This window comes from Bos mutus, chromosome 28, assembly GCF_027580195.1.
Source record: "Bos mutus isolate GX-2022 chromosome 28, NWIPB_WYAK_1.1, whole genome shotgun sequence".
Lineage (NCBI taxonomy): Eukaryota > Metazoa > Chordata > Mammalia > Artiodactyla > Bovidae > Bos > Bos mutus.
Genome location: NC_091644.1, coordinates 21,239,113 through 21,253,815, shown reverse-complemented (window position 1 = coordinate 21,253,815; position 14,703 = coordinate 21,239,113). Strand labels below are relative to the sequence as shown.

The window sequence follows — 14,703 nt, the reverse complement described above, 5'->3', positions numbered from 1 at the left end:
AACAATGTTGAAGGGAAAAAAAACAAAGGTTTTTATCTTTTCCTTTGAATACAAAGGCCATGTATCCACCCATTTTCAATACTTGTTCTTATATATAATTTTTAGGGCTTCCCTGGTGACTCAGATGGTGAAGAATCTGCCTGCAATGCAGGAGACACAGGTTCAATCCCTGGGTCAGGAAGATCCCCTAAAATGGCAACCCATTCCAGGATTCTTGCCTGAAGAAGCCCACGGACAGAGGAGCCTGGTGGGCTGCAGTCCATGGGGTTACAGAGTAGAACACAACTGAGTGACTGGCAAATTTATATACAATATTGAAGAGAAAAAAACTAAGATTTTTACTTCCTTTGAATACAAAGACCATGCATGCACCCATTTTTAATACTTGTTCTTATATGTAATTTTTTATTCCATTTAATGTAATAAATAAAAAGAACTACATATTCCACCTAGGAATGAAGGTGATTAGAAGTAAAAGTCCAAATCAATTATTTAACTACATTCAAGAAACATTACCTTCCTAAATTTATTATCTGATATTCACAAAGTATTGTTAAACTAAAAATTTACCAAATGGCTTTATACATATAACTCTTTCAGTAGGAAATTCTCACAATGGTTTTTTCTTTTATTAGAAGGGTTACTGGTTTATTTTGGAAATACAAGAAGAACAACAGAAACATAATTATTCCTAAAAAGAAAACTTCTGTACATCCCCCATTTCCTATTTTCTAAACCCCATTCGTGCCACTTTTTACAACTAACCTCCCAACATCAGGGACCAGTTCTTTCAAATCTTCCAGGGATGGCTTCTTTTTTAGCAGTTTCTTATATAAAGCCAAAGGAAAATGGAGGTCCACAATAGTAAAATTATAAATTGCTAATCCACAGATAACACCAATTAAGTGGAATAAATCACTGTCTTCAAATGTCTGAAAATACAGAAAAAATTAATGAATAAAAAGAAAAAAGTTCATTCTCATTCCTATCTTCCTGGGGCAATATTATTGTTAGTATTTTTGCACATTTTCATTCAATGTATTTTCTAGGAGAGACAAAACTAAAATCTAGTGGAGATGATACTATACATATAATTTCACAACTGACTTTTCCCCCAGAAATATAATCATTTTCACATCACTAAGCATTATATTAAATGAAATGATTACTAGAACTTTTTTCTGATTTAAAAACTTATACACATTCAGAATTTGAAAAATAAAAAGCTTATGGAAGAAAATAAATTAAACACCTGTGTAACTCAATCACTTAGAAACACCAGGGACAATGATTTTTAAAAATTTTAATGTATTTCCATCTACTATAAGTTCAGAAAAATAATATAAAACATATTAAAGGTTTTCTCATTCTTCTAATTACAACACAAGTATTTCTTATGTCATTACTCTTCCAGAACATGATTTTTAATGGCTGAATATTAATCACATAGAAGTATCATGGCTTGCTAAATTAGCTATTAATATTAAGGCTTGCTAAATTAGCTATTAATAACTATAGTTGGACATCTAGATGATTAAAATATTAAAAACAATGTTTGTTTCCTTCAGTAATCTTTAAAGAATTAAAGATTTAATAATTTTTAAAGAATTAATGTATGTTCACAGGAAATTCTGTGAGCATGTAATTAACAGAAGAAATTTTTAAATTAGATCTGGGGCTCCAGACATAGTTCATTCACTATCTAATGTCAGTGTTTTCAAGATAAAAGCAGTATTAATCTCATAAGGTTATTGTGAGGATTAAGTGGAATCATGTATGTAAAATGCTTTTAGCATAGTTCTTACAGTGCACAGTAAAGGCTCAATAAACATTCTAATTAGCTAGTAATTTTCAAAATAAGATGGGTATCTTTTTTGCATATATATATATATGTGTGTATATATATACTGGTCCATAGTTTGGAATATTTCCATAGAAGAAATTCTGCTTTGCAAGGAAGAATTTCAAAGTCAAAGGAATGCTAAGCATACCATAAAAACTCTTTTCCTCCACAACTGTTCTAGTTTATACTGCCATTGTAGTCCAGGAAAATGACTATCTTTTCACATTTTCATCTATATACACACATAAAATATATTTGAGTTAAAAAATGACAAATGTGTTTCACTGTACATTTTTGACTACTAGTGATACTAAAAATATAGATTTGTGTGTGTTTTTGAAAAGTCTTTTTGTGTGCTTAGCCCATTTATCTTTTAGGGGTTAGTGTTTTCTTATATATTTATATTTGAATACATCATATGTTAGGGTTATTACCCTGTGTCATATTCAAAACATATATGCCTTTTATGTTCTGTTATCTCATATTTTTCATTGGTCAGATTTCTCTTTTTCTTCTGTGATGTCCCTACATTGTGTTGAAGCTCAAAAAGTCCTTAAACAGGGCAGACTGTGTATGTGTTAATATCTCTTCTTCCAGAAATCCCTGTAGATGAGAATACAGGAATAAATGGCATAAATTCACAAGAAAAAAGAATAGGGAGGAGTTTCAATAGCACGAAAGAAATTTCAATATCTCAAGATATGAAAAATAAATGGCTGGTTTGATTTGGTAAAGCAGAAAAAATGGAAACAGCAGCTTGTGAGAAAAGCCAGTAAAAAAAAACAAGCTCATCTATGCTGTAGGCTCAGGAACTGACAGTGCCGGTCTATCCCTGTGAAGTCAGAGGTATTCCAGCTAGCTCAGCTAGTAAAACATAACTCTGAGAGTTAAGTATCAGAGAGGGGTTGAAAACAGGATGCTTGACGGGAGAGGCCTTTGACTTTCTAGAAAGGATGAATCAAAGAAGCTCTGGAATCTGAGACAACTGATGCTCGGGGTCCTGCTTCAAAAACAAAGGGATCAAATGGAAGTCTATACAGTGAACAATGGGAATCCTAGCTTCCCTTTCCAGTGTCTGGAACACTACTAGAAGAACACTGACAGCCAGGGCTACAACCATCCCTGTAAACACAAAGGGTAAAAAGCTTACACATGCTGACATATGCAGGTTCATCCTTCAAAGACCTCTACCTAATCACTTTACGAGTGGGGTCCCTAAACATAAATGTGCATATGCCCAGACACAAAAGTATCTAGGTAGCATTTCAGTGTCACATTCTAAAATAATAAACAGCCAAGAATTACAAGGAAAAAACAAAAGAAACAAACACAAGAAAACTAGATGAATAAGAAATAAAACCAATAAATGATTAACTTTAAATGGCTACATTTTAAAAGAATAAAATCATAAAATAAACCTTATAGGACATAATGGAATGAAACTAGAAATCAACATCAGAAGGAAATATGGAAAATTCACAGAGATGTGGAGATTAAACAACACACTTTTCAAAAAGATTAGTCAAAGAAGGTACCACCACAAGGGAAATCAGAAAATACTTGAACTCCTAAAAATGAAAACACATCATACAAAAACTTATGGACGACAGGGAAAGCAGTGTTCAAAAAGAAATTTTTATAGTTGTAAGCATCTAAATTTAAAAAGAAATAATACTTCAAACAAATAACTTAACTTTACATCCTAAGTAACTACAAAAGGAAGAGTAAACCAAACTCAAACCTAGCAGACGGGGAAAATAATAAAGGTTAAAGTGGAGATCAACAAAATTAACAAACCTCTACTAGCATGACCGAGAAATAGAGAGAGAAAACTTACTAGATTCAGGACTGAAAGTGTGGGCATTACTACTGACTTTATAAAAATAAAAAGGATTATAAGACAATAATGAGTAATTAGGCCACAATTATGAATAACTGAATGCCACCAAAATAGACAATATAGATGAAATGGATAAATTCCTACAAACACACAAACTTATATAAGAAGAATTAGAAAACCTAAAGAAACTTTTAACAAGAGATTGAACCATCAATCAAACACCTGCCAACAAAAGCCTGAGACCAGATTCTACCAAACATTTAGAAGAATTAACACCTATCAATCTCAGAGTCTTCTTAGAAAAGGAAGAGAAGGAGACAGTTTTTAACTCATTCTATCAGGTTAGGGATGCCATGATAACAAAGCCAGACAAAGACGTCTTTCACACACACACACCCCCCAAAGAAAACCATAAAGCAGTATTCCTAATAATAACAGAATAATTGTCAACAGAATACTAGCAAACTGAATCCAGCAGCTTATATAAAAAGAATTACACACCATGACCAAGTGAATGGTCAGGAATGCAAGGTTGTTGAACATAAGAAAATCAACCAATGTAATACATCACATAATGGAATGAAGGAAAGAAACCACATGATCACCTCAACTAATGCAGGAAAAAAATTGTGAATAAAATCTAACACCCTTTCATGATAAATAAACTCAACAAACTAAGCATAGAAGTGAATTTCCTTAACATGATTCAAGGAATTTATGAAAATCCACAGCTGACATTCCACGCAGATCAGGAAAAATTGAGAAGCATGTCCACTCTCACTATTTGCATTTGAAAACATATTGGAAGTTGAAGGCAGGGCAATTAGATAGGAAAAAGAAATAGAAGTATCCAAATAGGAAAGAAAGAGTAAAATTAAACCTACTGAATTTATAGATGACACGATCTTGTAAACAGAAATTCTAAAGAGTCCATAAAACAAACTATTAGATATAATAAATGAATTTAGCACATGATCAACACAGAAAACAATCAGCTGTATTTCTACACATTAGCAATGAACTAAAACTAAGAAAACAATTCCAGTTACAGCAGCATCGAAAAAAAACAAAATAATTAGAAATAAATTTAACCACGGAAGCCTAAGACTTGTACACTGAAAACTACAAAATGTTGCTGAAAGAAATTAAAAGACCTAAATAACTGGAAAGATATCCCATGTCCATAGACTAGAAGACAATACTTCCCAAACTGATGTACAAATTCAATGTATTCTCTATTACAATCTCAATGGCTTTTTCTTTTTTTGCAGAAATGGAAAGCTAACTGTAAAATTCATACAGAATTGCAAAGGATTCCTAATAGTCAAAAGAATCTTGAATAGGAAGAACAAAGTAGGAAGACTCACACATTGCAATTTCAAAATCTACAAAGCTATAGTAAACAAGACAGTGTGGTACTGGCATAAGAACAGACATATACATCATCTGAATAAAATTGAGAGTCCAGAAATAAATCCATATAATGATGGACAATTAATTTTCAACAAGGATGCCATGACTATTCAATGGGGAAAGAATATTAGTCTCTTTAACAATGGTGAGACAACCAGGTATTAACATACAAAGAATGAAGTTGAACTCTTACCTCAAACAATAGTCAAATGAACTCATGATATATCAAAGACCTAAAAATAACAGCAAAAACTATAAAACTCTTCTAAGAAACTCAGGGAAATCTTCATGACCTTAAATCTGTCCATGGTTTCTTAGTTATAACACCGAAAAGCACAAGCACCAATATATGAAACAGACTGAGAAAAGACTTTACCAATATTTAAAACTTTTGATATCAAAGGATATTATCAAGAAAGTGAAGAGTTAATTCACATAGTGCAAGAGAATATTTGCAAATCATATATTTCTCAAAAATCTAGTATCCAGAATACATAAAAGAACTCTTAAAACTGTAACAATAAAAATCCAACTTAAAAATGACATTTTGCTAAAGAAGGTATACAAATGGCCAAGCAAATACATCATTAGTCAGCAGGGGATGCAAACTGAATCACAATGAAATATCACTTCAAACCCACTATAGTAAGAAGAAATAAATACATGCATAAAATACATTTTTAAATATATTTTTTTAAAAAAGGAAGTAGCAAATGTTCAAACTGGAATCCTCATATATTCCTAATGGAAATGTAAAATGGTTCAGCCATTGTGGAAGACAATTTGGTGGTTCCTCAAAAAGTCAAACAGAATTATCACATCACCTAACAATTCCACTCGTAAGTACAGATCCAAAATAACTGCAAACAATAACTTGCACAAGTTTTCATACTAGTACTATTCAAGAGTATTTCACCAAAAGAGGTAAACAACCCAAAATTCCATCAACTAACGAACGAATAAACGAATGGGGTACAGCTATACAACAGAGCATTATTCAGCTACAAAAAGGAATAAAGTACTGACACATGATACAAATGGATGAGCCTTGGAAACATTATCCTAAATGAGAGAAGTCAGATACCAAAGGCCATTTAACAGCAAATATCAAGAACAGACAAATCCATGGAAAAAGATAGTAAAGCAGTGATTGAGGCTGAAAGGATACGGGGAGAAACTGCTATGTCTACAAGTTTCATTTTGAGGTGATGAAATAGAACTAGATAGTGGTGAGGGTTGCAGAGCACTGTGAATGTACTAAATGCCCCCGAACTGTGTATTTAAAAAATTCTTCAGAGGAAGAACTTAGTTTTATAAATTTTACCTCATTAAAAAATAATATTAAATTAAAAAGAACAAACGGCCCTCTGATTTCCTCCCTCCTTCCTACACTGTCTCTGAGGCGTGAGTACACTCAGCATCCACAAGTGAACTTCTAAGTACCATTTTAAACTTAAAGAAGCCAGGGCCCTTAGAAGAAATGGCTAGTGTCAGGACTAGGGTATGGAAAACACAAAACCGCATGGAACATTTTCTGTACCAAATTGTATACCAAATTTAAAGAATAATGAAAGAAAAATGGGGACATGTCAAAAGTACACTAAGTAGGAGCCAGCTCCATTGGGCTCCTATTGTCCAAATCAAGATATAACTGAAAAGGTAAGAGAGATCCACTCCCTTGGGTTATTATTTCACTCTTCTTTCTTCTTCAAGATTCCAACACCCTTCCCCCTACTCTAACCTTCTAACAAACATGCCTCTCTCCTAGGGTATACTCAAGGGGCAAAAAACCTTGCAAAACAATTAGAACTACAGTTGACCCCTGAACATCTCAGGGGTTAGGAATGCTGATCCCCTGTGCACTTGAAAACTTGAGTATAATCTTCTAGCTGGTCCTTTATCTGCAGATTCAACCAACTGAGGATAGTGTAGAATCACAGTATATAGTTGTTTAAAAGAATCTGCATATAAGTGAAAAGACACAGTTCAAATCTCTATTGTTCCAGGGTCAACTGTTTTTATAGTTATCATAATATTGGTTGAAAGGTTGATATTGTTAGGCAGTAATGTACAAGTCTAGAACATTTTATCATACCAAGTACACCAGGTAGCAAGGAAATTACTTAAAAGAGTATTAGTGCTCAGACACTCAGTTGTGTCCAACTCTCTGTGACCTTATGGACTGCAGCAGACCACCAGACTTCTCTCTCCATGGGATTATTCCAGTGAGAATACTGGAGTGGGTTGCCACGCCCTCCTCCAGGGGATCTTCCCAACCTAGGGAGTGAACCCATGTCTCTTAACGTCTCCTACATTGGCACAAGAATTCTTTACCCCTAGTACCACCTGGGAAGCCTGAGTATTATTATCTAGGAAGCAGAGTATTAAGACTATATCAAAAGGACTCAGGTGCCAAGTGGAAGAGCTCTTCTGACAAAAATGGGATAATACCAATAAAGATAATAACTGCAATGGATTGAAGGGCTTCCCTGGTGGCTCAGCAGGAAAGAATCCACTGGAGATGCAAGAGATGTAGGCTCGATCCCTGGGTTGGGAAGATCTCCTGGAGTAGGGCATGGCAACCCACTCCAGTATTCTCGCTGGAGTAATACCACAGATAGAGAAGCCTGTCGGGCAATGATCTGTGGAGTTGCAAAGAGTTGGACACAACTCAAGCGACTGAGCACAGCATACAGCAATGGATTGAAAAACATCAAATATGTTTAATCCATGAATATATAATAATATTTGAAAACAAAATCAAAAAATGAACTGTCACCCCTGGTATGCTAATGAACAGATTCATTCTTGTGAAAAATAAGTAACTACAGAGACAGAATGTAAAAGATCTCATATGAACTGTATTACTAAGGATCAAATAGTAGATGAGGAAATTTCCTTACAAGTATTTAAGCTACAAAAATGAAAAAGAAATGTCAGAATTAAGAGTAGCATCATTTTGCAACCCCTAATAAATTTAGCCTAGGCACTGATCATCATGACTGCTAACATCACAAAGGACACTCTCCTGGAAGAAATGACTAAATAATATATTAAGGTTTTTAGAACAAATAGTACATAATTCAAATTTCTTTCAACTCAAGAGTTCTACAAACTGAACCACCCATTTCACTTACAGTTTCTAAATCAGGGGCCAGCAAACTTCTTCTGTAAAGGGGCAGATAGTAAATATTTTAGCTTTTGTTGGCCACAGGGGCTCTGTCATAACTACCCAACTCTGCCTCTGCCAGTTTTAGCTAGAAAGTGGAAGGCTGCTCAGTGGTACAGAATCTACCTGCTAATGCAGGAGATACAGGAGACGTGGGTTTGATCCCTGGGTTGGGAAGATTCCCTACAAAAGGAAATGGTAATCCACTCCAGTATTCTTGCCTGGAAAAACCCATGGGCAGAGGAGCCTGGTGGGCTACAGTCCATTGGGTTGCACAGAGTTGGACCTGACTTAGTGACTGAGTATGCACGCATAGCAGTGGAAAATAGGTAAGTGAGTAGGCATTGACTTTATGTGATGGGAAGAACTTAGATCATGAAATATCATTTGCTGCATAGTTATCTCTGCCCTATATGACACGGGAGAGAAATCAATGACCCCTAACGATAAATTGATTCTCCCCAGAATGAAAGTTAATCTGGTAGCTATTCAATCCTCAAATCTAACTCAGCAGAACAGTCAACATCATTTTTCAGGCTGACCATTCCTTAATTTCTTTTGCTAATTTGAAATGATAAGCATAATCTGTTTTAATGACTGTAAATCCAAAAGTTTATGATTTTTAAAATTGTAATAAAACAGATCTGTGAATGTTAGGAATCTAGTAAGTTAATGAGTTAAGCTGAAATATATAGGGGTGTGTGTGTATTTATTTACAAAAGTAATTTAGATGGCTGGACTTTTTACCTTATCAGAAAACCAAATGAGTCTGGAATCTTCGTAATACCTAAACATGCCATATTTAGGATCCAATAATTCCCTCATGATAAGCAAGAAAAATTCTTTGCGTACCCCTCCTGCATCAACAGCATCTTCTCCAACAAATATAACCTAAAAGAGGATAATGCAAACACTGAGTGTAAAGAAATGAAAAGTATATTCTGGAGACTCTATAATACATTATTTATTATGAATAAATGTTCAGCAATTAATAGCTATAATTTTGTTTAAGTATATTTTTATTAAGATTCAAAGATACTATAAAAATAAACAGGAAAACTTTAAACATATTTTCTGAATAAAAGTTCCAATTATACAACAGAAAATGTTAAATTACCTTGAGTGGCTTTTTGTAGTCTATATTTTTTGTTTTCCTAAGGACTTCCATTGCATCTCCTACAATATTTTCCCTACGTACCACTAGAATTAGGCAAGGGTTCACAGATTCAATCACTGGGAGAAAAAGAGAGGAGACATTCTGTCTGTGGGCCTGGTCAATAGCCATCTAGAAAACAAAAATTAAAAATTTAACAACAATGCTAGGAAGAAGCTACTATGACTGGATAAGCTAACCTCTACTTATTTATAGCTATCCACGGCCCATAGGATTGTGACGAGTTGAACATGACTTAGCAACTGAACAATAAAAAAAACAAATTACTGTATTATTGAATTCACATAGCACCTAACACAGTATTTAACACAGCATCAGAGCTTAAAAAACTATATTCTGAGAAAAAAACTATCCTTTTGAAATTTTTGTAGTAATGTATAACTGATGATACCATTAAATAAGCATGGAACTATAATAATAATGATAAACCTGAACACTGTTGTCTCTCAAAAAATAACTAGGATGGAAAGTGTGGAGAAAAAGAAAACTGCATTAAAACATACCTTTCCATAGAATAAGAAACAGCCTGGTCAACCAAAAGGTTTACAGAAAGTCATCTAGTAGATTGATCTCAATGTTACTGTTATTAGTCACTAAGTTCTGTCTGACTCTTCTGCAACCCCATGGACTATAGCCCACCTGGTCCCTCTCTGCATGGGATTCCGCAGGCAAGAATACTGCAGTGGGTTGCCATTTCCTTTTCTAAGGCATGTTCCCGACCCAGGACCCTGCGCTGCAGGTAGGTTCTTTACTGCTGAGCCACCAGGGAAGCTCCAAGTGATCACCTTTTGTGCTCACACTCCAAACATTTGGCTTTTACCAATTTAAAGCTTTTATTTTTGTTTTTTCCTGTGATTTTCTTTGTGTTCTTGTTCTAAAATGAAATATCGTACATCGAAAGCACCAAGTAATTGTTTTAACAAAGACTGCTGAAAAAACCCAGCAATCCAATTGTTAGTATAGAACCTTGCAAAAAATACTTATTTCTTCCATTGATGAGAACAGAAATAAGTGCAGCTCTAAAATTCCTCTTTGTATTATTTATTGTTTAAAACTATGGAAGAATTTAGAACATCAAATGCATTTATTTTAAAGGAATAAAAACTGCTAACAAAAGTAGGACGGGGGTAATTTTTAAAAGCATTTTTAGAATATTAAGTACCCAAGGTCTCATCTCGTCCTTTCTTAGTCCTCAGCTCTATAGTCTGATATTCTCTATCAGAGGAAAAAAACTCAAAACCTTTTTAATTTACAAGTTCAAAAGGTAAAAGTAAAACTATTGTATTCCTTCACATTCACAATGTAAACTAGTTTTTAAAATTCTCATTATAAAGGAAAAAACACTCAACATAAGTGGGGGGAGGAAAAGAGCAAAGAGGAGGAGACAACCAACCTCAAAACACCTTATTATTACTAAAACATTCTTCACAGAAATTTCACACCCTCCTCCCAACATGTGATCAAATGCCTCCTACTCTAACATCATCTCATCTTTACTCACTTTCATCTTCTACTAAGTACATAGGTAGGGAATACATAATACAGCAAGATTTGAAACAAACCAACATTTTATCAAGGAAACAAATCAAACTGTTTATAAAGGCTACATATTTCTGTGATGAAAGATTATACCATTTTAAAATATAAAATGATAAAAATCTAAATTCTATTTCCTTATATTCTATATAAATTATTCTATTTCCTTTTAAATATATTTAAGTATCCCTTATAAGAATGCACAATTTACATCCAATAGTCTTATAAGTACTAAAGATACTTTGGTAAAAGTACCTTTGCAAAAGACAAGACTACAAAGGTACAAAGTATCCCCAAAGACATTTCAAATATTTACTTTAAGAAAAAAACCACAGAAACAATTCTAAAACTACTCTCAAGTTAAACTAGTACTATACAACATTTTACCTGCATCTGTAAGACTGCATCTGTTTGTAACAGAGTAGTTTTTGCTTGGGCGTCAAATACAAATGGATATGTGCAGATTGTAACCGGGATATCTGCCAACTGGAAATAAAAAATTAGCTTATTAGTACAAACTGGTTTGTGACATATTTCTTATAAGTACTGTCATTTCTTGTGTAAAGTTGATCATATTCTTGGTTTATTTGCTTTGTGTCATTCAGGAATTATACTGATAATTAGATGAAGCACTGGAATAAAGAACCCTAATACCCAATTTTGGGAGAGAATTGTATACTTAGGAACCCATAAAATTGTAAATTACAGGTATCTTTTGCTTAACCTATATTAAACTAGAAGTTTCAGTGAACTAGATTGGAAATATATTCTAAATTTGGGGCTCCTCTGTTAAATACAGTACCCCGTTCTCATATGTTAGGGCTACTCTAGCAACTGAGGCCAATGATAAGCAACCTACTTATTCATATTTACTGCATGCCATAGGGTGCCAACATTATTGTGAGCCCCAAAATTTGTCATTCAACATACAAAATAAGCATGATTAGCACTATTATTTTCTGTCCACCTACAAAGCTGATCAATAATAGTTGATCTTTTATTACCATTATCAGATATTAGTCGCCTTATTATTTATCCTAGCAGATGAAATAGTGATTGACTGCAAAGTTTTTAATAGGCCAGAAAAATACAAAGAGCTATGAACTGCCAGTCACAGATCAGCTAGAGGATGTATTTCTACCATGTATCCAATAAAGCAAAATTTTTGTGCTACTTCTGACACAGAGTCCCTTCTCCTTATAAGGCTTCCAGTGAAGACTTAATACACCATGAAGCAACTCTCTTTAAGTTATTAGAAAGCTTTTTATATTAAATCTGAATCTGCATTTCTATGTATCACTTTGTTTTCTATTTCAGTCTTCATTCTGCCCCCGGAGGGAAGTTTATATGGTTTAGATACTTCATGCTGCCATATTCTCCCTAAGTTGTCTTTTTTCCACACTAAATATGCCCAGTTTTTCCAACCACCCTGAAAAATAATATGGTTTCCAACTCTACTTCATCCCAACTGCCATCTTTTAAATATATTTCAATTTGTCCAGGCCTCTTTTAACTATGGCTATCAAAAACAATGAAATAATTCAATAGTGCCTAATCCGTATAGAACACAAGATTATCAATTCATTGTTCTCAACATGTAAGACAACATGCTGAGTTATATTAATCCTTAAGTAAATTGTCATTCTTGGCTATTTTTCATATGACAATTTTACCCTCCACTCTGTATTTGTCACTAACCAGCTATTGATGACTTTTCTAGTCTTTTTACTACTCTGAAACTAGAAGACTGAGACAATTTCTAAAGTCCTCATCGGCCCCAGCACTCTTTGATTTCATAATTTTATATGCTGCTTCTATTTGAGGGTGAGGAAGCAAACAACGCTGGGCCTATAATTTGAAACTAATTCTAAATATGTCACTGATTCAAGTGCTGGGAAAAAAAGCAAAGTAAACAACAAAACCTAATGTCTATAATAGAAGTATAATACAAAATTCCCAAGTGTTAAAAAAAAAGGTGATTCAGGATTGCTGATTATGTAAGCCAAAATGCTAGAACCTTGAAAGTTTATTCAATATGACCATGTTGAATATCAATTATTAGTTTAAAAACTGAAGATAATTCCACTTCTCTAACATAAAATATTTTCTGCCTTCTGTGTAAGCCTTTGTTAAATTTTACAAGTTTGCTTTTTTTGTATTCTGAGGACACTATAAATTTTATTCTGAAAGACTTTAAGAGGATAGGAAATATTTTAAAACATTGTTGAAAGGCATCATATAGGTGTAATGTTAACTAAAGAAAAAAGGGTCTAATTTTCTTCAGAAAATTCCTCTGAAATGTTATATAGGGCAAGTTCTATACACTCATTCATATATATATATATATATATATAAAAAATATATATACGTTTTACAGTCACAAAAAAGAGGAAGCTTGGGATCTCCAATCACTTAAGACAACACAGAGTGTATCTTACTCTGAACAGGAGACTTTATTACACCAAACTTACCTCAGTTAATCCATGGTTGACATCCTAAGACGGCAGTGCAGAATGTAACAGTAATGAGGAAAGAGCAATGTTAGTGTCCAAATTTAACCATTTCTATTCAAAGTAGCATTTCATTTATTCTGCTACAGTAGAATATTGAATTAATGAAGTAGACCAAAATACATCTACAACAAAACTTACCCTTTCTACATATACCTTATATATCTAAAAATGTAGTAAGAGCTTTTTTCAGATATCTTGTGATCAGAAAATCACTGAGGCTTGAACATAATGAAATTTGGTTTCAGCAAGTAAGTACGTCATTTGCAGAATTTAAGCAGAACAGAAAAACTAATCTTACAACTAATTCGGTCTTGAAGAAATAATTTTATGGCCCAATTTCTCCACTTGGAAAATGGGAGAAAATATTCCTCAAAGACTTGGTTAATCTTGACAAAATGTTTGAAAAGTGTTTAGTAGATTAAAGAGCTACACGGAGAAAATAAGCCATAAGTTGTTATTCATCAGAAATAACCAGTGAAATGCAGGTATCTAAATACTAAGGATTCTTTAACATTAAATTAGCTTAAAATAGGAAGTACAAGACAGGGCATAGAGGTTGCTAAGTAGAAACAAGAAATGAAACGAGAGAGATATTCATGAAGGGTATAATAACGAAAATTATAATGAAAGCTTACCACTGCATTGACCAGAAATGTACAACACTTTCTTGAAAAAAGCTTTTGTGTATGTTTAGAGTGCAGACTCAAATAAAGGGTTAAAATCTCCAAAAGTATGTTACTAAATTTGCAGATGGTACCTTGTACAGTGAGGAGTTAATCTTACCCAAAGAGATCCTCTCCCAGTAGTCTGATTTTGCTCTGGAAGACAATCTATAGGACTTTTGAATTTCATACCTCAACAGGAGTATTACTGGTTGCCTGGAGACTCTGGGATATGTGGTTATCAGTTCTTACTGCAGAAGGGTTGGCAACTAAAGGCCAGCCATATAGGCAGTACATGATGGAGCCTCAATAAAAACTCTGGGCACCAAGGTTCTAGTGAGCTGCCTTGGTTGGCAATACTCTGTATCACAAACAGATGCTAGGAAAGTAACTTGTCCATGATCCTCAGGGAGAGGAAGACTAAAGTTCAGTCTTTAGTACCTTTGCCAGACTCTACCCTACGCACTTTTCCCCTTGGCTGATTTTAATCTGAACTCTCTCCTTATAATAAACTGTAAATGTCAATGTAATAGTTTCCAATTAGTTCTGTGAA

The 14,703-nt window shown here is 33.8% G+C and overlaps 1 protein-coding gene across 6 annotated transcripts in view; it reads right to left on the bottom strand.

Moving 5' to 3' along the window:
• HERC4 (HECT and RLD domain containing E3 ubiquitin protein ligase 4) overlaps window positions 1-14,703 on the bottom strand; it is a 131,142-nt gene that overhangs the window by 11,879 nt on the left and 104,560 nt on the right. For 3 of the 6 annotated variants that reach the window (XM_070364473.1, XM_014482026.2, XM_070364470.1), the window contains exons 16-20: window positions 13,447-13,470; window positions 11,363-11,461; window positions 9,383-9,550; window positions 9,013-9,156; window positions 766-932 (exon numbers count right to left, since the gene is read on the bottom strand). In XM_070364473.1, coding sequence (XP_070220574.1) covers window positions 766-932; window positions 9,013-9,156; window positions 9,383-9,550; window positions 11,363-11,461; window positions 13,447-13,470 — 602 coding nt within the window. The remainder of the gene's footprint in view (window positions 1-765; window positions 933-9,012; window positions 9,157-9,382; window positions 9,551-11,362; window positions 11,462-13,446; window positions 13,471-14,703) is intronic. The other 3 variants (XM_070364469.1, XM_070364471.1, XM_070364472.1) reach the window with 3 other exon arrangements.